The sequence below is a fragment of the Selaginella moellendorffii genome, unplaced genomic scaffold, assembly GCF_000143415.4.
Source record: "Selaginella moellendorffii unplaced genomic scaffold, v1.0 SELMOscaffold_67, whole genome shotgun sequence".
Classification (NCBI taxonomy): Eukaryota; Viridiplantae; Streptophyta; class Lycopodiopsida; order Selaginellales; family Selaginellaceae; genus Selaginella; species Selaginella moellendorffii.
Window position 1 is genome coordinate 85,668 of NW_003314328.1, and position 21,351 is coordinate 107,018.

The window sequence follows — 21,351 nt, forward strand, 5'->3', positions numbered from 1 at the left end:
GTACTCCTTTCTTCTTGCGCTCGCAGAGGATGCCTCGAGGAGGCAAAGTACGCATTCGACTCTATGCCTGCTTGGAGCCCAGTTTCTTGGAATGCCCTTCTCGCAGCTTACGAGAAGAATGGATCCGTGGACGATGCCAGGAAATTCTTCAACCAGATGCCGTTCAAGAACCTCATCTCCTGGAATTGTATCCTTGGCTCGTATTCTCAAAAGGGACACCTCGCAGAGGCCGAAGAGATCTTTCATTCCATGCCACAAAGAAACCTTGCTACGTGGAACACCCTGCTAGCTGCGTATTCCCTCCGAGGTCTCTTAGAGCAAGCCACGCTTGCGTTCGAAGAAATCCCGGAAAGAGATCTTTTCACTTGGAACAGCATGTTTAGTACATATGCCCGTGTTGGGGATTTTTCTCAGGCAAAAAGAGCGTATGAGACAATGCCGGAGAGGGACTTAATCACCATGAACGTTTACCTAAAATTTTTGGTCAGCCGACACCTCTTAGAGGAGTCTATAGATTTGTTTTGTTTGATGCCTGAGAGGGATCTTGTGTCGTACACAACATTGCTTACAGCATATGCCTCGAACAGGCAATTTGATAAAGCGGAAACAGTGTTTGGTATCATGCCGCAGCAGAGTATTGTCTCCTGGACGGCTCTTCTTTCAATGTTCGTTGAGGCTGGGAATTTTCATCAGTCGTTGAAAACGTTTGAATCGATGCCAAAACACGATACAGTATCAGCAAACGCAATGCTTACTGCGTATGCCGTGTCTGGGCGAGTTTTGGAGATGAAAAACCTGTACGATAGGATGCTTGTGCGTAATATCGTCTCGTGTAACATTATGCTTGACTCGTATACGCGATATAAAAGCTTAGGGGACGCTCTTTTTTTCCTAGAAACTGTTTCTCGCTTAGACTTAGTGTCATGGAATATCATTCTTGCAGCATATGCCTTAGCTGGGCATATTGAGCTTGCAACATGCACATTCGCTCAAATGCCTGTAAAAGACTTAGTGTCGTGGAAAGCTCTTCTTGGTGGCTACATGAGAATTGGCGATTACGCAAGTACCATCAAAGTTTTTAATGAGATGCCTGAGCGAGATGCTGGATCATGCACCTACATCCTCGCAGCTCACATCCAAGCCTGCCGCCAGCCGCTTGCAAAGAAATTCTTCTTTTGTGACATGGTCGAGCGAGATCTCGTGACATGGAACACCATGCTCAATTGCTACGCACAAAGAGGCCTCCCAAGATCGACCGAGCTCTTCTTTCACACAATGCCTGAGCGTGACACCATCTCTTGGACGGTTGTGTTACACTCTTACGCAAGCGTCGGCCACCTCGAACGCGTACAGGATATCTTTTCTAAATTGAAGGTGGCAGCCGACCTTGCGGATGGGATTTGCTTCGTCCTAGTGCTCGCTACGTGCGCGCGGCGGGGAAAACTCTACAATGCCTGGTCGCATTTTACCTCCATGGTAGCCGACTATGGTGTGGAGCACACCGAGCAGCACTATTCTTGCATGGTTGACGCACTTGGCCGGGCTGGTCATTTGCGCGAGGCACAAGAACTCTTGAGTAGCATGCCGTTCGTTCCCAGGATCTTGGAGTGGTCGTGTGTTCTTGGAGCCTCCAAGCTCCACTGTGATGGCGACCATGGAAGCTGGGCAGCTACGGAGGTCCTTCGTTTGGACCCAGGAAACCAAGCAACATATACGATCCTTGCTAGCAATTCATTCCCTTTTGGATGAGCTTAAAGATTGGCACAAACGGATGTATATGCTGACTAGTGCCGAGCTGTTTGGCAATGTGTTTGTCTCCATGGATTGTACATGCACCAAGAGGTTCGTTCATAGAACATTGCTGCATTTCTTGGAGCAATCTCTCAAGCTTTACTCGACAGGTACACATTATCTTTGATCACGTCAGTGATAAATCCTCATCTCGCAAGTAGGGGCACGGTGGAAGAGGTTTGGCATGATCCTCATGGATCGATATAAAAAGTCAAGTTCTCACTAGCCAGAGGTGCAACGAAAGTGAATAGATTCTATCCAAGATCATTGGTGATGTTGGGCACTAGCGACCAGCATGGATCTCATTTTGTGATCAAATGCTTTTAAGCAGCTCATACAGTTTCAACCATCGTGTTTGATTCAAGCTTACTTTCACAACATCTTACATACAAACACAATATTATTTGTGTTTTTGTAAATATCAAAATTTAATTTGGTGCCCAGCCATAGTATGGCAACAAATATATAATTGTGTGTGAGAGCATTGTGTATTTACACATCTGAGAATTTATTTTTTTGTTTTGAGTTGCATGCAAAAATATTATGCACACAATCACTTTCGATTGTTATATAAACAATCAAAATGTGATTATGTGTATAATATTTTGTCATAAAATATGTTATGTTGTATGAGGCATGACACTTTAAACTGCCACATAAGACTGATGCCATGTCATCCCAGATAACATGATATCACCACAAATCTAATGAAGGTTTTACCTAAGCAAGTATGCAACATAAGTTTCATGCAAGCAAGTATGCAATGCTATGTGAAATAAATATTCCAAAACTCTTCTTTTACTTTTATAATGTCATGTAAAGATGAAATCCATGAGTGATCTGTGGAGTAGTAGGACGAAAAGCACCATCACCATAATTGAGGTATTGAATAAGAGCTTCTCATTTTGTCACAGCATTATATATTACAATGGAATGCCTAATTAGTGCTTTCTTGGTCACAATTGCCAACTTTTGTTCCCTTAGCAAGCATCGAAATGTTAGTTTTTATATAAATTAGTTATAAGTGTATATGCAACTTTGTTCCTCTTATTGATCTTCACTAAAGCATTGTATGCAATCTTTCCAACTTACTCATACACCATCATTGTCTCATCCAAGTGATTTACTTATCCCAAGAGATCAATCATTCCATGGTAGTGCTCATGCATAGGACAGATCTCATACTTCGTCTCTATTGCATATAAGCACTCCTTTCCTCCCACTTGACTGCAAACATTGATGATCTGAACACTTGAACAGGAATATAAAGCTATCAAGATGAATGCTAGAATCTTATATGCTATTAAAGTTTTCAAACATGGAGGCAGCATCTCCTTGGTGATCAAGTCCAACTATAAGTGCCATCTAGGCCACAAAATCTTTAAATGGCATTGAGTTAAAAACTTGTTGAGTTGAGACCACATTTTTAACTTTGCAGTAGAAGTGAACTGTACATGTCACTGTGACTTGGTTGTTCTTTAGTCCACAATAGCAAATTTCTACATCATCTCTTTGTCCTAGCTACCAGGCCCTAATACTGCTACAAGCTTTAAGTTCCCATTACTACTTTTGTTGCCTAGCAGTACAAAAACATGCCTCACTTCAATGCCACCAATTTCACAAGACCTCCATCCATTTTTCTGCTTTCTTCTCTAGCAACAAGACTTGAGCATGCCGTAAGAGCAATCACATATCTTCAAAAATTTGGCATACAGCCTTTGGATTGTATGCTTTGAAATAGTTTTAATGCTTTCTTATACTATTTTTCTCAAATGGATTTCTTGCATTTTTAATCATGCATTAAAGATTTTAGCATTATAATGTTTTGTTGCATAAAATGTTTTTCATTGCCTTCACCAAGGAAACAGCTTTAAACACATAATGATGGCGAGCTTAGCATGTGGTATCCAAAATGCACTAAAAAATCTAGTTTGCCCACTAGCAAACATCATGCCTATAAACCCTATGCTAATGTGTCAAAAAAGCTGATATGGAGTTGAAATTTATATAATGCAAAAAATTGCATACACAACATTACTTAGACTTTGCCATGTATATGTATAGGCATCAATGCATGCTCATGCATTAAAAAACAATTCCTCTAAAATATTAATTTGTGAGTCCACTCTCCTTGAGAGGTGTACTAATAGCTGAAGGCATAAAACATAGAAGGGTACAAAAACAGCATATTATAATGTATCAGTTTCATGCTTCTTAGAGGGCAACACAAACCTTATAAACAATTAATGAAAGAATGAAAATAAAAATAATTCAGACTCATGCATATCATGTATTTTTGAAACTTTGAAGAGCATTGTTCTTTTATACAAGTAAAATAGCTTTCCAAACATTCAATACATATATATCTTTATATCATCTACTGTATTGTCACATTATTTTATTTTTGTCATAATACTTCCTCATGCTATTCTGACAAACTGGAGATGCCCCTTACCATTCAGTTCTCCGTTGACGAACGCTTCGAGGAGCTCTGCCATAGAGACTTCCTTGTACAAAGGTGGCATTTCTTCCGAGGTAATTGGCTTTAACTTCCTGTCGCGGCCAGGACCGTAAATTGTTGCAATGGAGATCCGAGAGCATTCCTTATTGACGACAGCTCTGTGTTCCACGCTCTTGTAAGCTCCATTTGTTAGTATCTGGGACGCAACAAAAACCATGCTAGCTTTAACTATGAACCAAAGCTGAGAATCCTCATGCACTCACCTCAACCGTGTCTCCAACATTCACCACAAATGCGTCTGGGATGGACCTGACGCTCCTCCACTGCCCGTCTTTCTTAACCTGCAGGCCTTCCACCTCATCTTGGAGCAAAACGGTAAGACCCACGACATCAGAGTGAGGGCTGAGTCCAATCACAAGCTCTGGCTGTGGACAAGGCGGATAATAGTTCAGCCTGATCGCATAATGAGGACTAGGACCGAAAGCTTCAGAGAAAAAACTAGCACGTTGCCCCAATGCCTCTGCCATGCATTGTAGCAGTTTGATTGCCAGAGGCCGTATCTCCTGGCCGTACTCTTCCACGACTTTCCTGTAGAGTGGAATTCAGAACGACGCTGAAAGTTCTCAAAAATGTTACCTGTACTCTGGAGGATTGCTTGGCCAATTCCTTATGGGAGGAAGAAAATGATAAACAGGATCGCCCCAGTCGAGCACAGTCTCCTCCGAAGGAACGAAAAATCTTCCGTATCCTTCCTGGCTGGCTAGAGATGGTGCATCAGACCGAATAGCATATGCTTCCCTCTGCTCCTGGGGCAACCGGAAAAAATCCCTCACGGTCTTTCTCACCTGTTTAAGCAACTCCGGAGGGATGCCATGTCCAATCAGCTGAACCAGAGGTTAGTCATGGATTTTTGCGCAGATCTCACCTGGAAAAATCCCCAATCTCGGCAAGCGCTGTCGAGCTTAGCGATGCCTTCAGCTGTGTCAAGCTCTGCTGCGTGAATAACTGGAACCTCACCATCTTCCGGCCATGCTGCAGACAATGACCGCTCTTCCGCTGGCTTCACAAATCGCTGAGGCACTTCATCAATGCCAGACTCAACCAAATCCTGAACCATGGGAAGCCCCCCATCCTTTGGATCAAGCCCCATTTTACCAATTCCTGCTTATCCTTCATACAAGCCCTTCCTTGCGTAGAACTACTGTACCAGTTTGGACACTCCTGTTTAATATTTCTGGTGCAGGAGTTGCGGATTCTGCAGATCGAGGATGCTTACCCTTGATTGTAGCGGCCAGCACGAGCCTCCACCGATGCCACGCTCGTCCGTGGAGTGCTGAATCGGCTCAGGTTCGCCAAGAATCATCCGGCGAGGATCAGGTGGATCATGAACAGAAAGTCCTGTTCGAATGTAATTCTTCTCCTTGCGAATCACATCGCAGAAGGTTGCTTGGCATTGAGCAGGCCATTGTAGAGAAGGTAGCCGGACAGTTTGTCATACTCTGACAGCATGCAAAACTGTGTTCAAGCTCTATACGTACGAGCGAGCGACAACAAGAATGAAAAACCTTTGAGGTTCTGTCAACAACACGAAATTTCAAAGAACATTGTTCTTTTATATATATATATATTTCTCACTTCTATTTTTTTTGTCATAATACTTGAGAGCACAAATTCGTAGAACATAGCCTCATGCCATTCTGACAAACTGAAGATGCCCCTTACCATTCAGTTCCCCGCTGAGGAACGCTTCAAGGAGCTCTGCCATAGAGATCTCCTTGTACAAACGTGGCATTTCTTCCGAGGTAATTGGCTTTAACTTCCTGTCGCGGCCAGGACCGTAAAATGTTGCAATGGAGATCCGAGAGTATTCCTTATTAACGACAGCTCTGTGCTCCACGCTCTTGTAAGCTCCATCCGTTAGTATCTGGGACGCGACAAACACCAATTTGTCAATTCTTGCACCATAGGTTTAAGTTTTAACTATGAACCAAAGCTGAAAATCTTGCACACACCTCAATCGTGTCTCCAACATTCACCACCAACGCGTCTGGGATGAACCTGACGCTCCTCCACTGCCCGTTTTTCATAACCTGCAGGCCTTCCACCTCATCTTGGAGCAAAACGGTAAGACCCACGACATCAGAGTGAGGGCTGAGTCCAATCACAAGCTCTGGCTGTGGACAAGGCGGATAATAGTTCAGCCTGATCGCATAATGAGGACTGGGACCGAAAGCTTCAGAGAAGAAACTAGCACGTTGCCCCAATGCCTCTGCCATGCATTGTAGCAGTTTGATTGCCAGAGGCCGTATCTCCTGGCCGTACTCTTCCACGACTTTCCTATAGAGTGGAATTCAGAACGACGCTGAAAGTTCTCAAGAATGTTACCTGTACTCTGGAGGATTGCTTGGCCAATTTCTTATGGGAGGAAGAAAATGATAAACAGAATCGCCCCAGTCGAGCACAGTCTCCTCCGAAGGAACGAAGAATCTTCCGTATCCTTCCTGGCTGGCTAGAGATGGTGCATCAGAGCGAATAGCATATGCTTCCCTCTGCTCCCGGGGCAACCGGAAAAAGTCCCTCACAGTCTTCCTCACCTGTTTAAGCAACTCCGGAGGGATGCCATGTCCAATCAGCTGAACCAGATGTTAGTCATGGATTTTTGAGCAGATCTCACCTGGAAAAATCCCCAATCTCGGCAAGCGCTGTCGAGCTTAGCGATGCCTTCAGCTGTGTCAAGCTCTGCTACGTGAATAACTGGAACCTCACCATCTTCCGTCCTTGCTGCAGAGAATGACCGCTCTTCCGCTGGCTTCACAAATCGCTGAGGCACTTCATCAATGCCAGACTCAACCAAATCCTGAACCATGGGAAGCCCCCCATCCTTTGGATCAAGCCCCATTTTACCAATTCTCCTGCTTCTCCTGCTTATCCTTCATACAAGCCGCCTTTGCCATTGCAAAGAAGCTTCCTTGCGAAGAATTTTTGTACCAGTTTGGACACATGTTTCCAGAAACAAGACTTAAAGGTGCTGAGCTTGTATAAAGCTAAAAGAGCTTTAATGCAAGTTGATCAAGAGAGTTCCATGGGAGGACATCTTAAAGGTCAAGGATTCTCCTATTGCTTTTGAGGCATGGCACACATTGCAGCACTACTACTGTGGAAAATGGAGATGAACATCTTTCACTAAATGGGTAATTGTCCATAAGGAATAGAGGAGAAAGGGATGATGGTGTTGGGAGATAAAGTTGTAGAATATGAAGTCATCCTTTCCAAATGTTACTGGGGTGCTGATGATTTCCAAGTTGAACGAATGATACTAGAAAGCAAAAGTAGATTTGCATATTTCATGCTTGATAGTGCTGTATATTTGTGATCAATTGATCCAAACTGGAACATACACAAATTAATTTGTAATAGAGTGTCTAAATGTTTCAATGATAGTTTTTTTTTTACTATGAGCATTTCCCTTTATGATATTGACTTACTATCAAATAAATTTTCACCCTAGTTAATAATCATATTTGATCATATAGTTTATGAGAAAATTCATCTTTTGGGAGAAGAACATTAATGAAAAAGGCACCAAAGATTAAAAGGATGAAGAAGCAATTGCAATACAAATGGCAAGATGTTTATTGTACATGTGTCCAAAAATGATTTTGGACATAATATTTCTGGTGCTGGAGTTGCAAATTCTGCAGATTGAGGATGCTTACCCTTTATTGTAGCGCCCAGCACGAGCCTCCACCAATGCCACGCTCGTCCGTGGAGTGCTGAATCGGCTCAGGTTCGCCAAGAATCATCCGGCGAGGATCAGGTGGATCATGAACAGAAAGGTCATCAAGGCCAAAAAAACTGTTCATCCTTATTCCACCTTATGGAGAGACGCAAGATTTAAAGGATTAGAAACTCATTTAAAATGTTTGCTGATCGTACACATTTCCTAGCAACACGTGCAGAGCACTAGAATTGCAAGTGGCATAGGACGCTCGTCCCACATCAAAGTGTGAGCTACAGCCGGCAAGGAGTGTCACCCATGCAACTTCATCTGGATGGTAGGGCATTTCATTGAGAAGCTGCTCTGCACTATCAAGTTGCCCAGCTCGAGTCAGCAATGCAATTAGGCACTTGAAGTGTACTAGTGCTGGAGCAATGGAATAATCGCTCACCATCAACGAAAACAGCCTTACACCAAATTCGAGCAAGCCTTGATGGCTGCAGGCAGCAAGAACACCTGTAAATACACTCTCATCTGGCGCAAAACCCTCCCACATCATGAGTGTAAGCATCTCGACTGCCTCAAAACACTGGCCACTCAGCGCATATGAATCGATCATCACGCTCCACGACCTTGAGCTCCTATATGGCATCGTGTCAAAAATCATCCTAGCTCCCCCCAAATGCCCATTCCTGGCATTTGCCGTAACGATTGCGTTCCACGACACAGTGTTGTGCTTGGGCATCTTCTCAAACATGGCCATTGCGGCACAGAGCTCAAGGCTATTTCCGTACGTGGACACCATTGTATTCCACGTAAGCACGCTTTGCGATGGCGAGGAGTCAAACAGCATCTTGGACTCGGATGCACATCCCTTGGCAGCATATGCCCCCAGCATGGCTATCAAAGTCAACTCGTTGGCTTCCGGAAGCCGGTCAAACAGCTCCTTGGCCGCCACCAGGTGGCCATTCTGGCCGTAAGCATCAATCATAGCCGTCGATGACACCACGTTATGGGCTGGCATTCTGCGAAACACTTCACCCACATCACTTACTTGGGCATATCCGGCAAGCAAGCCCGTCCAGGTCACAACATTCCGTTCTGGAATCCAGTCAAACAAGGAAATCGCCTCGTCAACTCTTCCCTTGCAGAAATATCCAACGACCATGGAAGTCCAAGTCACTACACTGTGCTGCGGCATTCTATACACAAGCTTGCCGGCGACCCCTATATCTCCATTCGCGGCATGGCAATGGACTACAAGGTTCCACGATTTATAGTTTCTCGCAGGCATTCCATGGAAGATATCCAATCCTTCCAGGCTTCCAGCGTTCCTAGCAACCAAAGCAAGCATGGTATTCCACGAGACCAAGTTGTGCCGAGGCATTCTTCCAAAAACTCTCCTCGCTTCTCCCGCTTGCAAACTCGACCCAAATCCAGCAAGCATGGCGTTCCAACTTACTATACCGCGCTCGGGCATATCATCAAACAATTCTCGACACTCTCGCATATGCCCATTCGCGGCATAAGCAGCAACCATGGCAGTCCAAGACACAGCATTGAGCTCTGGAACCCGATCAAAAAGAGTTTTCGCGTTCTCGAGCTGACCCATCTGACCCAGCGAGTCGATCATAGCAGTCCACGAGACAACGTTCCACGCTGGCATTCTCTCAAAAATCCCGTAAGCTTCACGGATATACCCGCTCTGGGCATATCCAGTTAGAAACCCAGTCCAAGTTATGATATTCCGCTGGACAATTCTCTCGAAAGTAGCCTCTGCTTGCTCGGTTTGGCCACTCCTGGAAAAGCCGACGACCATAGCACTGAGCGAAACCACTCCATGCTGTGGCATTTTCTCGAGCAAAGCCTCAGCCTGTGTGAGATACCCAGTCTGGGCATAGCCCGTGACCATTATGTTCCAGGACACGGAGTTCCTCTCGGGCATGGCGTTGAACTCGCTGTGCGCTCGCTCCAAAAAACCGTTCTGTGTATACACCGTGACGATGTTGTTCCACGAGAAGACGTTTGGACGCCGGATCCTATCAAACACCGCAGCCGCTTCGTCCACAGCTCCAAACTTGCCATACATCTCAACCAAGACGTTCCCGAGCAGGGTCTCCTGCCCATCCCAGATCGTTGCATGGAGCTGCTGGAGCTCCGCCACACTCTTGCAAGAACGTAGAAGACTGCAAAGCGCTTGCTTGCTCGCATTCCCAAAGGCCAGTCTCACTTTAATGGACAAAGAACTACTGCTACTAAAAGTTGGTTCTTTGAGGAAGGTCTTGTAATGACCACTCCGAGATACTCGTCCCGGAGATTTGCGGGGAAAATAAGATCAAGTGCGTGTGGAATTCGCGAAGCGTGCTGCGATGCCCAACGCTCATCACACAAGTTCCCGATTCTAGGAGAAGTCGATACAAGTAAGCCTGCGTAGAGTGACTAGATCTTAGAAGAGAACCAAAGAGACAAGCTTTTACCTCAGTTGCTTCGTCTATGGCACTGGTTGCTTCATCCAGGAGCGCAAGCTTTGGTTTTGATAGAAGCAATCGAGCAAAAGCCAGGCGCTGTTGCTCTCCCAGTGACAAGACACTGGACCAGTCGGCATTCGCGTCCAAGTGGAACGAGCGTTCCAGGAGCTGTTCAAGCTTCACTCTACGCAAGACTTCCATCAAGTCGGCATCGCTGTGCTTGGATTCTGGATCATGAGAGCACACTTGTGATAGATTCACGCTAAAAAGACCCGCTACCTTGATCGTGTTTTTTCTCCCCGTCTTTGCTCCAAGTTGGATAGAGAATTTGTTGCCGGAGCGTTCCAAGAGTCATGTACGGCTTTTGAGGCACGAAGAATATATCCATGGTAGAGTTTCTTGCTATGGTTCCTCCCCCGGAGTTCCAAAGCCCTGCGATAGCTCTCAAGAACGATGTCTTGCCACTTCCACTGGGGCCAGTTATCTGGTCGGTCTTAAAGCTGTGTTAGTGATCTGATAACAAAGAAGAAAATATGAGAATTCACATACCAGGAAATTTTGTCCAGTGATCATCCTGAAAGAGAGCCCCTCGACTAGAGTCAGAGTGTGTTGAGGAGACAAGAGAGTCAAGGTCGACACTTCTATAAGAACGTCGCTCTCCGTGGTTTCGATCGATTTGATGGTGCTCAGCTCCAAAGTATTCACTACGCATTTTTTATCCAATATGTCACTGAATTCACCTGTGCATGTAAATTTAGTTCGAAGAGAATCAAGCAAACGAAGAAAAGAGTATACCCAGGCGATCAACAACTGCGGAGAAGGAACTAAGCGATTGGAACGCTTGCACGACCAAGGAAAGGTCGCGGAGAACGGAGCTGAAAGCATAGAAAGACTGACTGACGATCCCAAAGTCGACCTTTCCAGAAAAGTAGAACGGAGCCACCACGGCAGCGGGCAGTATTCGGATCAAGTTGCTATAGAAAACTTGGAAAAAACTCAAGTTGCGTGAAGCTATGAGTAGTTTCTTCAAAGAAAATGCAGCAACTTACACTTTTGAAAAAATTAAATGAAAAACCAGAAAAATAAACTTACACTATAGTTGGAAAAAACTTGTTTAAAACGTTCCAGCAGCAAGTGAAGCTCGTCCATTTCTCCCCCGTAAAACGCGATGGACTCTGCATTTTCTCGAACTCTTACCAATCCATATCGAAAATCTGCCTCACTCTTTTCTTGGACGAAATTCAAGTTCATGAGATCCTGCAAGAAAACAGAACGAACTCGCTGAAAACAAAAAGATGAAAAATGATACCTTTCCAAGTAGGAAACTAAGTCCAGTGCCACCAATGGAGTAAACAAGCAAGACACCAAACAGTGGAGGATAAATCCTGTATAGAATTCCGCTGAAAGACGCCAGATCGGTGATGGAATGGAACAAAGTCATGGTAAATATAAGTGCCGTGCGAGTGAATGAGCCGATATCGTCCACAACTCTCTGATCTGGATTGTCTATGAGTGCCAGAGATTGAATGTTATAGTAGGATCTCTCAGACAAATATTGAGCCATGTAACGTTTCGTCATCCAAGCTCGCCATCGAAGAGCAAGAGTGTCTCGTGCGTATCCGCGGATTACATAAACCTCGAAGATAAGCGAGTTAATTACACGCTGAAAAAGGCACAAACATACAAACGACTTACTGGAAGTGCTGCGACCATAAGCCCCAAATAATAGATCAGCTGCTTGACAAACTCCTCTCGATTCTTACCTGGAGAAAAGTTTAAAGAAAGCTGATAGATCTGGAAACACTTACTTGTCAAGGCGTTGTCAAAATTCCTTCCAAGGTAGCTAAATGCCACGCTCGTCCCCGTGGAAGCAAGCGTAAGAGCAAAAACACTCGCTAACCGGAGGATTGCCTGGTTTCCCTCTTTGGAGTCGAGCCAGTAAGGTTGAGCAACTTTGCAAAATCTCCGAATGAGTGTTTGAAAGTCTGTAGTTCGTTTCTGCAAAGACAAGGACAATGAGAGCTCAATGAGAATCCAAGAGACTTACTGGTGTTATCAATGGGGACAACTGCTTCAGATCTTCTTTCACTGCTGCTTCCAGAGCTATAGCATTCACCCGGCGAAGCTTGAAAAATGATATCCTGGAACGAACTTTGCAGCGAGCAGAATCAAGGCCTTGGTTGTAGTGCCGTCTCGATGACGCTGTTGGGGCCGACGCTGCAAACGCCATGGCGTTTCCAGCATAGAATTGTTCTCCAGTCAACTCCTAGCTTGAGTTCTTTTTAAAAGGATGGATCCCTCCATAAATATTCCAACGCACGAGATTGACCAAAACTGTCATCAGAAACTTACCATAAACGAAACTAATTCCAGTGCATCCAAGCAGACTGGTGGATAGATCTTCTACAAATACTGCTGAAAGGGAAAAGATCAGTGATAATGGAGCTGAAAAGAACTCTTTGATCGACATTCTCGAACTGTGGATGTTGTAGTAGAATGTCTCAGGAAAAACGAACCATGTAGCGTTCAGCCATCCAAACTCGCCATTGATCACATAAACCTGACGTAAAAGATAAACCAAAACTTTTTTGAAGAGAAATTAACGCACTAGAAATGCAGCCATCAAAAGTCCCATATAGTAGATCACTTGCCTCGTAAAATCCTCCCAATCAGACGTCATATAGACCACGGTTCAAAGGGCGTTGGTATAAGCCAACTCCGATGCTTATAAACCTGTTCTGTCATCGGTTTCACAGATGACTTAAATATGTTTGCGAGCAGCACATCATGACCTGGATCAAGCGCAAGAACTTGGAGTGTAGCTTTAGCTCCCCTAGCAAGATCATTAAAGTTCTTGCAAGCTCCCAGCAGGCACGTCCACTCTATCCTATCGGGATGGAAAGGCAAGCTCGAGACAAGCTCCACAGCATCTTTCAGATGGCCCGAGCAGCAGAGGACCCTTACGATACAGCAGTAGTGCTGCTTGCTGGGATTGATGTGATAATCGAGCGTCATGGACAGGAAGCACGATTTGCTCCTTTCAATCCTTCCTACACGAGATCAAAGCTGAGACGAAACACGTCTCTTCCGGGAAATGCATCATCTTCAAGCGATTTAATACATCCAAGCTTGTGGCATGGTTGCCACTGTTGTTGTAACCAGCGAGGAGAACACTCCATGACGCTCCCAGCATCACATTCCACGTGAAGGCGTTCCTTTGAGGCATGACGCTGAGCATCAAGAGTGATCGATCATGATGCCCATCTTCCAGATATCATCATTGTTCCCGAGGCAACATTTCGAAAAAGGCATGGCATGGAATCAAAACAATGTTTGGCATTCTCCAAATGAAGGCGCTTAACCCACACTGCAAGGATGAGATTCCACAAAAACTGATTTTCTCTGGCATCAGATCAAAGATTTCTTCTGACCTGTTTAAATGAACCACCTTGGACGAAGCATCCATGCGTGAGTTCCAACTTAGAACATCCCACTGCGGCATCTGTACAAACATCCATTCTGTCGTTTCAAAATCTCCACATTGAGAGCACTCAATGGCGAGAGTAGGCACGAAACACACTAAATCCTGTTTCCACAACCTATCAAACAGTTTCTTTGCTGATCAACAACAAGATCCCACTCATCCACCTGTCTTAATGTCCTGCATGTGTTCTTGTTGGGCATGGAGTCTCAGAAGTATTCTGTTATTCAGTACTGCAAAAAAGTTTGTATTGCCCTCCATGTGGCAATATTTTGATTATGTTATTATTATGTACAGGCATCCAATGTGATAAGATGGTTTCAATGGTCAGCCACACATGCCTATTATGCACATTCCTGACTAACAATCAAAATAGCTAAATGGTTATTTTCTTTAGGTTTTGGCACTAAAAAACATGAATAAGTTTCTTTTATCAATTTCAAATCATTTTATTATAAATGATGGCATCCTTTTGTTTGAGAGGTCTTATGCAAGTGCAGGATGGGATAGGATAAGTGGATAGTCTATCCCATATGATTTAGACTATACTTCAATATCTGAGAGTGGTAATGAGGAATAATACATAAAAGTATGTAATTTCTTGTTGAGACTAAGTACTTAAGCATCTAATTGTAAGAATTTTAACACTTTTTAGATTTTAAAGGTTTTGGCAATCCAATTGTTTTTTATTTGTGAATGCACCTAAAGATTTGTGAAGTCAAAATAATGAATTACTTGGCATTTTTTCTATAGATTTTAAAGCTTGAGGTTCATTGATATAAATTGAAGAAGTATGTACTATTAGATGCCACCACTCATCAAGTGAAGCAAGTGTTAATAGTTCTAAACAAAGTCTATAAATAATTATTAGTTGTAAAGCAATCAATAATCACTCATCAACTTTCCTTTATAAGACCTAAACACTAAACTCACATCATTGAGTTATATATTTGTCCAACATAAATGTAACACCTAGGTATAAGATATATGAACATAGACAAATACAGACTAAATGACCATTCAAATATAATTGAATTGCACTAAAATCACCAACACGTATAACTAATAGCTTTAAGTATAAATGAAGAGGCTAGCTATACATGATCAACACTTAGCCAAAACTAAAGTGAAGATTATGAGATGAATTTATATTGATACATAATGCATGAATGTGATTATAGGTATCGAAAGCTACTTATCCGCAAGTTCTTTTGGATATTCTTTCCTTACTGCAACGATAGCAGGAGATTGGTATTATTGAACCTTTATTAGTCCCTTTTGTTCAAGTGTTCATAAATTTGATTTAACATCTATATTTGGCTGGATGAGCATAAAGAAGGAATTTTTAAATATTTATTTAGCAAAGCATATTTGGCCAGGTTTGTTAATTCTCTTTTGCTCTGTCTTACACTGACTTGACAATAACTCCTGTGATATTGAGTTTGGTCCCTCAATATTGCTAAATGATAGCTTATTATGTTTACCAAACAACCTTACTATCATGCACCTTTTGTTAGCTTCATTTAGTCTCAATTGCTATTTATGAGAAGTGTTTAGATTTGTTAATTTGGCATATCTACAGAATGTAGAAATTGTCCTAAACACAATGGTGTTAGTCTTGTATCCAAATTCACAATCTAGTGCCATTCCATATTTAGTAATATAAACTGAAAAAGTTGATTCACTTTGCATTTTTCCCTTATTTTTTAGAGATTTATATGGTTTATATGTTAGAGGAAGTGTAAAAGGAAGTGATGTAGCATGCTAGGGCCCCAAAGGGGAGATATAACTGAAGTTGGTGAAGTTCAAGTGGTTTTAGTGCTGAGAAGTTCTTGGCAATTATCTCATATACAATGAAAATTTTAGGAACTTGAAGAGCTCAATGAGGGTTTTCCAATGAGCTCAAGATCAAAAAGATTGGATGTGTGAATTAGAAGATATTCTGAGTTGAAGTTGCAAGAGTGAAGCTTGTGACACGTTTGGGTGTTATGACTTCGTATTCACTCTTTGGGTATGGATTTTGGTTACTTTTTTGTACTTTTGTGACTTTAGGCTTGGGTTTATAAGATGAATTGATATGTACCATGGATTGAGGTGTACCATTTGCATGAGTTTGTGTTTAGGCTGGTGAATGAAGCACATTAGCAACTCAAGGATACACTTTAACTTGACAAAATTAATATTATCCTATCAATGGTTCCATGAGTTGTTTTATGTTATTGTAGGTAAAAGTAAACCTCCTTCGGGTTTGTTGAAATGAGGTGGCACTTGATGCTCATATAAATCTTTGTAGTAATGACAAAAGCATTACTTGTGATATTGCTCAATTGATGATCAAATCATTGTAATACATATCATATCTATGTGATTGTGAGCAATGTGTTTACGAAGTTGCTTGGTTAAACAATGGTCTACCCCAAAATGGTTGATAGTGAAAGTAATCTACTTGCATATAGTAATATTGAAGTAGTTTTAACTTAGTTCTCAATGGTGGTCCATTATACTAAGTTTGAGTTGGTACCTTGGTTCTTGAGAGTTTACCCATTGTAAGAGAATCATAACCACCATGCATTAAGGTAGGGATTTTTGATTGTATGATGTAAATGCAAGTAATAAGTTAATATCTTGTTGCAAATCATCTCTCTAAGAAGAAAAAATTATTTACATGTTTGATCCTTTGTCTCTAATGACTCTTTTTTTTGTCTTAATTTGACTAAATCTCAAGCTTGTGTTCACATTTCTTTTTAGTCTAATTTAAGAAAATTTTATGAGAGAGCATGGTAATGATTACTTGAACCAATAAAATAATCCACACAATCTTGATTGATCCACTTATAATGATGTCGAAAAAAGGTCCACCAATGCCATACTAAATAGCTACAGACTAGCCTATTCACCACTTATAACAAACCTAAATGTAACGTACGTGGTTTTGACCTTTTATCCTATGGTGATTTACCATAGGATAACACCACGAAGTGGAACCTAAACCCTCTTTATGCCACGTGACATGTCCAAAGGACAGTGGTACAGAACCCGAGGTTCAAGGCCTTGGGCCACTGAACAAAGGAATGGTGCCAAATTCCCAAGCATGGAGCCTAGGAGCAACGGAACCGAACCACGGAGCAACTCACGAGCATATAGCCCAATGAGCAAAGAGACAGGAGCCCGGAGTGACTTGGTACAGTCCTAGAGCAACCAGCATCCCAATGCTAAGACCAGCATACAAAACAGAGCCAAATGAAGTCTGACACTATTTCGGCATATTGGTGGCTTAATGTAAGGACATGGGTACTCCACCAGTTAGCATAGAATGGAACTTGGGCTTATACTCAAGCCGGATGCAAAACAAGGATAGACACGCAAGCAGGAGCTAAATTATGCCTTAGGTTGGTCAGCCATGCTCGACCTACCCACTATCCCTACTATACATTTGGAACCCCCCACAGCCCTAGAATGCTTGCAATGCAAATGTAATATGCATTGTTAGGCAACCCATTCAAGTTTTAGATTACTGTCTGAGATGTGGTTTTTAGTTCAGTTTGAAACCAATAGCTATTCCGAGTGATTTGGAACAGCTTCTTCACTAGAACAGAGGTGATGATGATGAAGTGATGAATGGATAAAACTCACTATAAATATTTCAAGATGGAATAGAGCCTCCCAATACAGCAGTTAATGACACCATGTTATGCTCACTTCACAAATGTTGGAATGTTATAAATTATTATATTTAAAACACAAATAAATTTAAAGCAGCTAAATAATAAGATTGTGATTCAGGAATATCTGACGACTATAAATGTCGAAGTCACTACACAGTGTTGCGGCATTGCTGGCGTCTCAAGCAATCAAGCAAGGAGAATTTTTGCAAGAATGCCTCGACGCAACTGCTTGCTTTGGTTGCTAGGAACCATGGAAGCCTGGAAGGATTGGATATCCATGGAATCCCTGCGAGGAACTACCAAATCTCCATTTGCGGCATGACAATGGACTACAAGGTTCCACGATTTACGTACGCTTGCAAACTCATCCCAAATCCCGGCCAAACCGAAGCAGAGGCTACTTTTGAGAGAATCGTCCAGCCTCATAACTTGGACTGGGAGTTTTGAGAGAATGCCAGCGTAGAACGTTGTCTCGTGGACTGCTATGATCGACTCGCTGGGTCAGATGGGTCAGCTCGAGAACGCAAAGACGCTTTTTGATCGGTTTCCAGAGCTCAATGCTGTGTCTTGGACGGCTATGTTGGCTGCCTATGCCGTGAATGGGCATATGCGAGAGTTCCGAGATTTGTTTGATGATATGCCCGAGCGTGGTATGGTGAAAAGCCCACGATCCAAGCACTGAGCAAAACCACTCCATGCTGTGGCATTCTCTCGAGCAAAGCCTCAGCCTGTGTGAGATACTCAGTCTGGGCATAGCCCGTCACCATTATGTTCCAGGACACAGAGTTCCTCTCGGGCATGGCGTTGAACTCGCTGTGCGCTCGCTCCAAAAACCCGTTCTGTGCATATGCCGTGACGATGTTGTTCCACGAGAAGACGTTTGGACGCTGGATGCTATCAAACACCGCAGCCGCTTCCTCCACAGCTCCAAACTTGCGACAGATCGTTGCATGGAGCTGCTGGAGCTTCTCCACACTATAGCAAGGCTGCAAAGCGCTTGCTTGCTTGCATTCCCAAAAGCCAGTCTTCCACTTATCCACTTCAATGGACGAAGAACTACTGCTACTCAAAGCTGGTTCTTTGAGGAAGGTCTTGTAATGACCACTCCGAGATACTCGTCCCGGAGATTTGCGGGGAAAAGAAGAGCAAGTGCGTGTGGAATTTGCGAAGCGTGCTGCGATGCCCAACGCTCATCACACAAGTTCCCGATTCTAGGAGAAGTCGATACAAGTAAGCCTGCGTAGAGTGACTAGATCTTAGAAGAGAACCAAAGAGACAAGCTTTTACCTCAGTTGCTTCGTCTATGGCACTGGTTGCTTCATCCAGGAGCGCAAGCTTTGGTTTTGATAGAAGCAATCGAGCAAAAGCCAGGCGCTGTTGCTCTCCCAGTGACAAGACACTGGACCAGTCGGCATTCGCGTCCAAGTGGAACGAGCGTTCCAGGAGCTGTTCAAGCTTCACTCTACGCAAGACTTCCATCAAGTCGGCATCGCTGTGCTTGGATTCTGGATCATGAGAGCACACATTTGATAGATTCACGTGTAAAAGACCAAAAATTCTCGCTACCTTGATCGTGTTTTTTCTCCCCGTCTGTGCTCCAAGTTGGATATAGCAATTGTTGCCGGAGTGTTCCAAGAGTCATGTATGGCTTTTGAGGCACGAAGAATACATCCATGGCAGCGTTTCTTGCTATGGTTCCTTGCCCGGATTTCCATAGTCCTGCGATAGCTCTTAAGAACGATGTCTTGCCACTTCCACTGGGGCCAGTTATCTGGTCTTAAACCCGAGTTATTCATCTGATAGCAACAAAGAAACTTTGAGAAATTCACAGACCAGAAGATTTTGTCCAGCGATCATCCTGAAAGAGAGCCCCTCGACAAGAGTCAGTGTGTGTTGAGGAGACAACAGTGTCAAGGTCGAAACTTCTATAAGAACCCCGCTTTCCGTGGTCTCGATCGATTTGATGGTGCTCAGCTCCGAAGCATTCACTACGCCTTGTTGATCCAATATGTCACTGAATTCACCTGTGAATGTAAAGGTAGCTCGAAGAGAACCAAGCAAACGAAGGAAAGTTTACCCAGGCGATCGACAACCGCGGAGAAGGAACTAAGTGATTGAAACTCGTCCACGACCAAGGAGAGGTCGTAGAGAACGGAGCTGAAAGCATAGAAAGACTGACTGACGATCCCAAAGTCGACTTTTCCAGCAAAGTAGAACGGAGCCACCACGGCGGCGGGCAGGATTTGGATCAAGTTGTTGTAAAAAATTTGGAAAAATCTTAGGTTTCGCGAAGCTATGAGTAGTTTCTGCAAAAACAATGCAGTAGCTTACACTGTCGAAAGAATGACAATGGAAAAACCAGCAAAACTTACACTGTAGTTGGAAAAAGCTTGCTTAAAACGTTCCAGCAGCAACTGAAGCTCATCCTTTTCTCCCCCATAAAACGCGATGGACTCTGCATTTTCTCGAACTCTTACCATTCCAAATCGGAAATCTGCCTCACTCTTTTCTTGGACGAAATTCAAGTTCATGAGATCCTGCAAGGAAACAGAACGAACTCGCTGAAAACAAAAAGATGAAAATCATACCTTTCCAAGTAGGAAACTAATTCCAGTGCCACCAATGGAGTAAACAAGCAAGACACCAAACAGTGGTGGATAAATCCTGTATAGAATTCCGCTGAAAGACGCCAGATCGGTGATGGAATGGAACAAAGTCATGGTAAATACAAGTGCCGTGCGAGTGAACGAGCCGATATCGTCCACAACTCTCTGATCTGGATTGTCTATGAGTGCCAGAGATTGAATGTTATAGTAGGATCTCTGAGAAAAATACTGAGCCATGTAGCGTTTCGTCATCCAAGCTCGCCATCGAAGAGCAAGAGTGTCTCGTGCGTATCCGCGGATTACATAAACCTCGAAGACAAGCGAGTTAATTACTCGCTGAAAAAGGCACAAACATCCAAACGACTTACCGGAAGTGTTGCGACCATAAGCCCCAAATAATAGATCAGGTGCTTGACAAACTCCTCTCGATTCTTATCTGGAGAAAAGTTTAAAGAAATCTGATAGATCTGGACACACTTACTTGTCAAGGCGTTGTCAAAACTCCTTCCAAGGTAGCTAAATGCCACGCTCGTCCCCGTGGAAGCAAGCGTAAGAGCAAAAACACTCGATAACCGGAGGATTGCCTGGTTTCCCTCTTTGGAGTCGAGCCAGTAAGGTTGAGCAACTTTGCAAAATCTCCGAAAGAGTGTTTGAAAGTCTGTAGTTCGTTTCTGCAAAGACAAGGACAATGAGAGCTCAATGAGAATCCAAGAGACTTACTGGTGTTATCAATGGGGACAACTGCTCCGGATCTTCTTTCACTGCTGCTTCCAGAGCTATAGCATTCACTCGGCGAAGCTTGAGAAACGATATCCTGGATCGAACTATGCAGCGAGCAGAATCAAGGCCTTGGTTGTAGTGCCGTCTCGATGACACTGCTGGAGCCGACGCTACAAAAGCCATGGCGTTTCCAGCATAGAATTGTTCTCCAGTCAACTCCTAGCTTGATCTCTTTTTAAAAGGATGGTCCTGTGGATCCCTCCATAAAAATCCCAACTCATGAGATTCATATAGTAGATCAGTTGCTTCGTGAAATCCTCCCAGTTCTCTGGAAGAAAAAAATCAATGGTATCAGTAAAATCGGACGTCACATAGACCACGGTTCAAAGGTCGTTGCTATACCTCCGTCCAACGAAGCTAACTCCAATGTTTATAAAAACC

The 21,351-nt window shown here is 43.4% G+C and overlaps 6 protein-coding genes across 7 annotated transcripts; 1 reads left to right on the forward strand and 5 right to left on the reverse strand.

Moving 5' to 3' along the window:
- Window positions 1-63: 63 nt before the first annotated feature.
- Window positions 64-1,749, forward strand: LOC112340576 (pentatricopeptide repeat-containing protein At4g02750-like). Its single transcript, XM_024659264.1, has one exon. The coding sequence runs from the start codon at window positions 64-66 to the stop codon at window positions 1,747-1,749; it is 1,686 nt and encodes a 561-aa protein (XP_024515032.1).
- Window positions 1,750-4,127: 2,378 nt separating this feature from the next.
- Window positions 4,128-5,774, reverse strand: LOC9649916 (protein SRG1). The gene is made up of 4 exons (XM_024659371.1): window positions 5,178-5,774; window positions 4,889-5,136; window positions 4,516-4,840; window positions 4,128-4,448 (listed from the first exon to the last, which is right to left on the reverse strand). The coding sequence occupies exons 1-4, from the start codon at window positions 5,400-5,402 to the stop codon at window positions 4,212-4,214; spliced, it is 1,035 nt and encodes a 344-aa protein (XP_024515139.1). The 5' UTR covers window positions 5,403-5,774; the 3' UTR covers window positions 4,128-4,211.
- Window positions 5,775-5,871: 97 nt separating this feature from the next.
- On the reverse strand, window positions 5,872-7,222 carry LOC9649917 (probable 2-oxoglutarate-dependent dioxygenase ANS). Its single transcript, XM_024659370.1, has 4 exons — window positions 6,927-7,222; window positions 6,638-6,885; window positions 6,265-6,589; window positions 5,872-6,176 (listed from the first exon to the last, which is right to left on the reverse strand). Exons 1-4 carry the CDS (start codon window positions 7,149-7,151, stop codon window positions 5,940-5,942), a joined length of 1,035 nt encoding a protein of 344 aa, XP_024515138.1. The 5' UTR covers window positions 7,152-7,222; the 3' UTR covers window positions 5,872-5,939.
- A 944-nt stretch (window positions 7,223-8,166) lies between these two features.
- On the reverse strand, window positions 8,167-10,059 carry LOC9649918 (pentatricopeptide repeat-containing protein At2g35030, mitochondrial). Its single transcript, XM_002985364.2, has one exon. The coding sequence runs from the start codon at window positions 10,057-10,059 to the stop codon at window positions 8,167-8,169; it is 1,893 nt and encodes a 630-aa protein (XP_002985410.2).
- A 95-nt stretch (window positions 10,060-10,154) lies between these two features.
- Window positions 10,155-12,702, reverse strand: LOC9649919 (ABC transporter D family member 2, chloroplastic). Of its 2 annotated transcripts, none has more exons than XM_002985365.2 (10): window positions 12,486-12,702; window positions 12,247-12,436; window positions 12,134-12,201; window positions 11,748-12,074; window positions 11,531-11,695; window positions 11,234-11,462; window positions 10,988-11,178; window positions 10,718-10,922; window positions 10,448-10,665; window positions 10,155-10,396 (listed from the first exon to the last, which is right to left on the reverse strand). In XM_002985365.2, exons 1-10 carry the CDS (start codon window positions 12,666-12,668, stop codon window positions 10,226-10,228), a joined length of 1,947 nt encoding a protein of 648 aa, XP_002985411.1. In that variant the 5' UTR covers window positions 12,669-12,702; the 3' UTR covers window positions 10,155-10,225. The 2 variants fall into 2 exon arrangements, with proteins under 2 accessions (XP_002985411.1, XP_024515133.1); XM_024659365.1 differs by having other exon boundaries at window positions 10,718-10,931.
- A 5,848-nt stretch (window positions 12,703-18,550) lies between these two features.
- LOC9649920 (ABC transporter D family member 2, chloroplastic) lies at window positions 18,551-21,351 on the reverse strand. The gene is made up of 10 exons (XM_002985366.2): window positions 20,911-21,351; window positions 20,672-20,861; window positions 20,559-20,626; window positions 20,173-20,499; window positions 19,957-20,121; window positions 19,662-19,890; window positions 19,418-19,608; window positions 19,151-19,355; window positions 18,872-19,089; window positions 18,551-18,820 (listed from the first exon to the last, which is right to left on the reverse strand). The coding sequence occupies exons 1-10, from the start codon at window positions 21,091-21,093 to the stop codon at window positions 18,647-18,649; spliced, it is 1,950 nt and encodes a 649-aa protein (XP_002985412.1). The 5' UTR covers window positions 21,094-21,351; the 3' UTR covers window positions 18,551-18,646.

Excerpts from the sequence above, each read along its gene's own strand:
- LOC9649918 (XM_002985364.2), bottom strand. The coding sequence starts at position 10,059 with ATGTATGGCAAGTTTGGAGCTGTGGACGAAGCGGCTGCGGTGTTTGAT.
- LOC112340576 (XM_024659264.1), top strand. The coding sequence starts at position 64 with ATGCCTGCTTGGAGCCCAGTTTCTTGGAATGCCCTTCTCGCAGCTTAC.
- LOC9649917 (XM_024659370.1), bottom strand. The coding sequence starts at position 7,151 with ATGGGGCTTGATCCAAAGGATGGGGGGCTTCCCATGGTTCAGGATTTG. Across the intron at positions 6,886-6,926 it reads GAGATTGGGGATTTTTCCAG|CTGATTGGACATGGCATCCC; the intron begins GTGAGATCTGCT and ends CATCTGGTTCAG. Across the intron at positions 6,590-6,637 it reads AGCAATCCTCCAGAGTACAG|GAAAGTCGTGGAAGAGTACG; the intron begins GTAACATTCTTG and ends TCCACTCTATAG.
- LOC9649919 (XM_024659365.1), bottom strand. The coding sequence starts at position 12,668 with ATGGCGTTTGCAGCGTCGGCCCCAACAGCGTCATCGAGACGGCACTAC. Across the intron at positions 12,437-12,485 it reads TGTCCCCATTGATAACACCA|AAACGAACTACAGACTTTCA; the intron begins GTAAGTCTCTTG and ends TTGTCTTTGCAG. Across the intron at positions 11,179-11,233 it reads CGCAGTTGTTGATCGCCTGG|GTGAATTCAGTGACATATTG; the intron begins GTATACTCTTTT and ends TTACATGCACAG.
- LOC9649920 (XM_002985366.2), bottom strand. The coding sequence starts at position 21,093 with ATGGCTTTTGTAGCGTCGGCTCCAGCAGTGTCATCGAGACGGCACTAC. Across the intron at positions 19,891-19,956 it reads AAGCTTTTTCCAACTACAGT|AAACTACTCATAGCTTCGCG; the intron begins GTAAGTTTTGCT and ends TTGTTTTTGCAG. Across the intron at positions 18,821-18,871 it reads CCATAGACGAAGCAACTGAG|GCTTACTTGTATCGACTTCT; the intron begins GTAAAAGCTTGT and ends CACTCTACGCAG.
- LOC9649916 (XM_024659371.1), bottom strand. The coding sequence starts at position 5,402 with ATGGGGCTTGATCCAAAGGATGGGGGGCTTCCCATGGTTCAGGATTTG. Across the intron at positions 5,137-5,177 it reads GAGATTGGGGATTTTTCCAG|CTGATTGGACATGGCATCCC; the intron begins GTGAGATCTGCG and ends CCTCTGGTTCAG. Across the intron at positions 4,841-4,888 it reads AGCAATCCTCCAGAGTACAG|GAAAGTCGTGGAAGAGTACG; the intron begins GTAACATTTTTG and ends TCCACTCTACAG.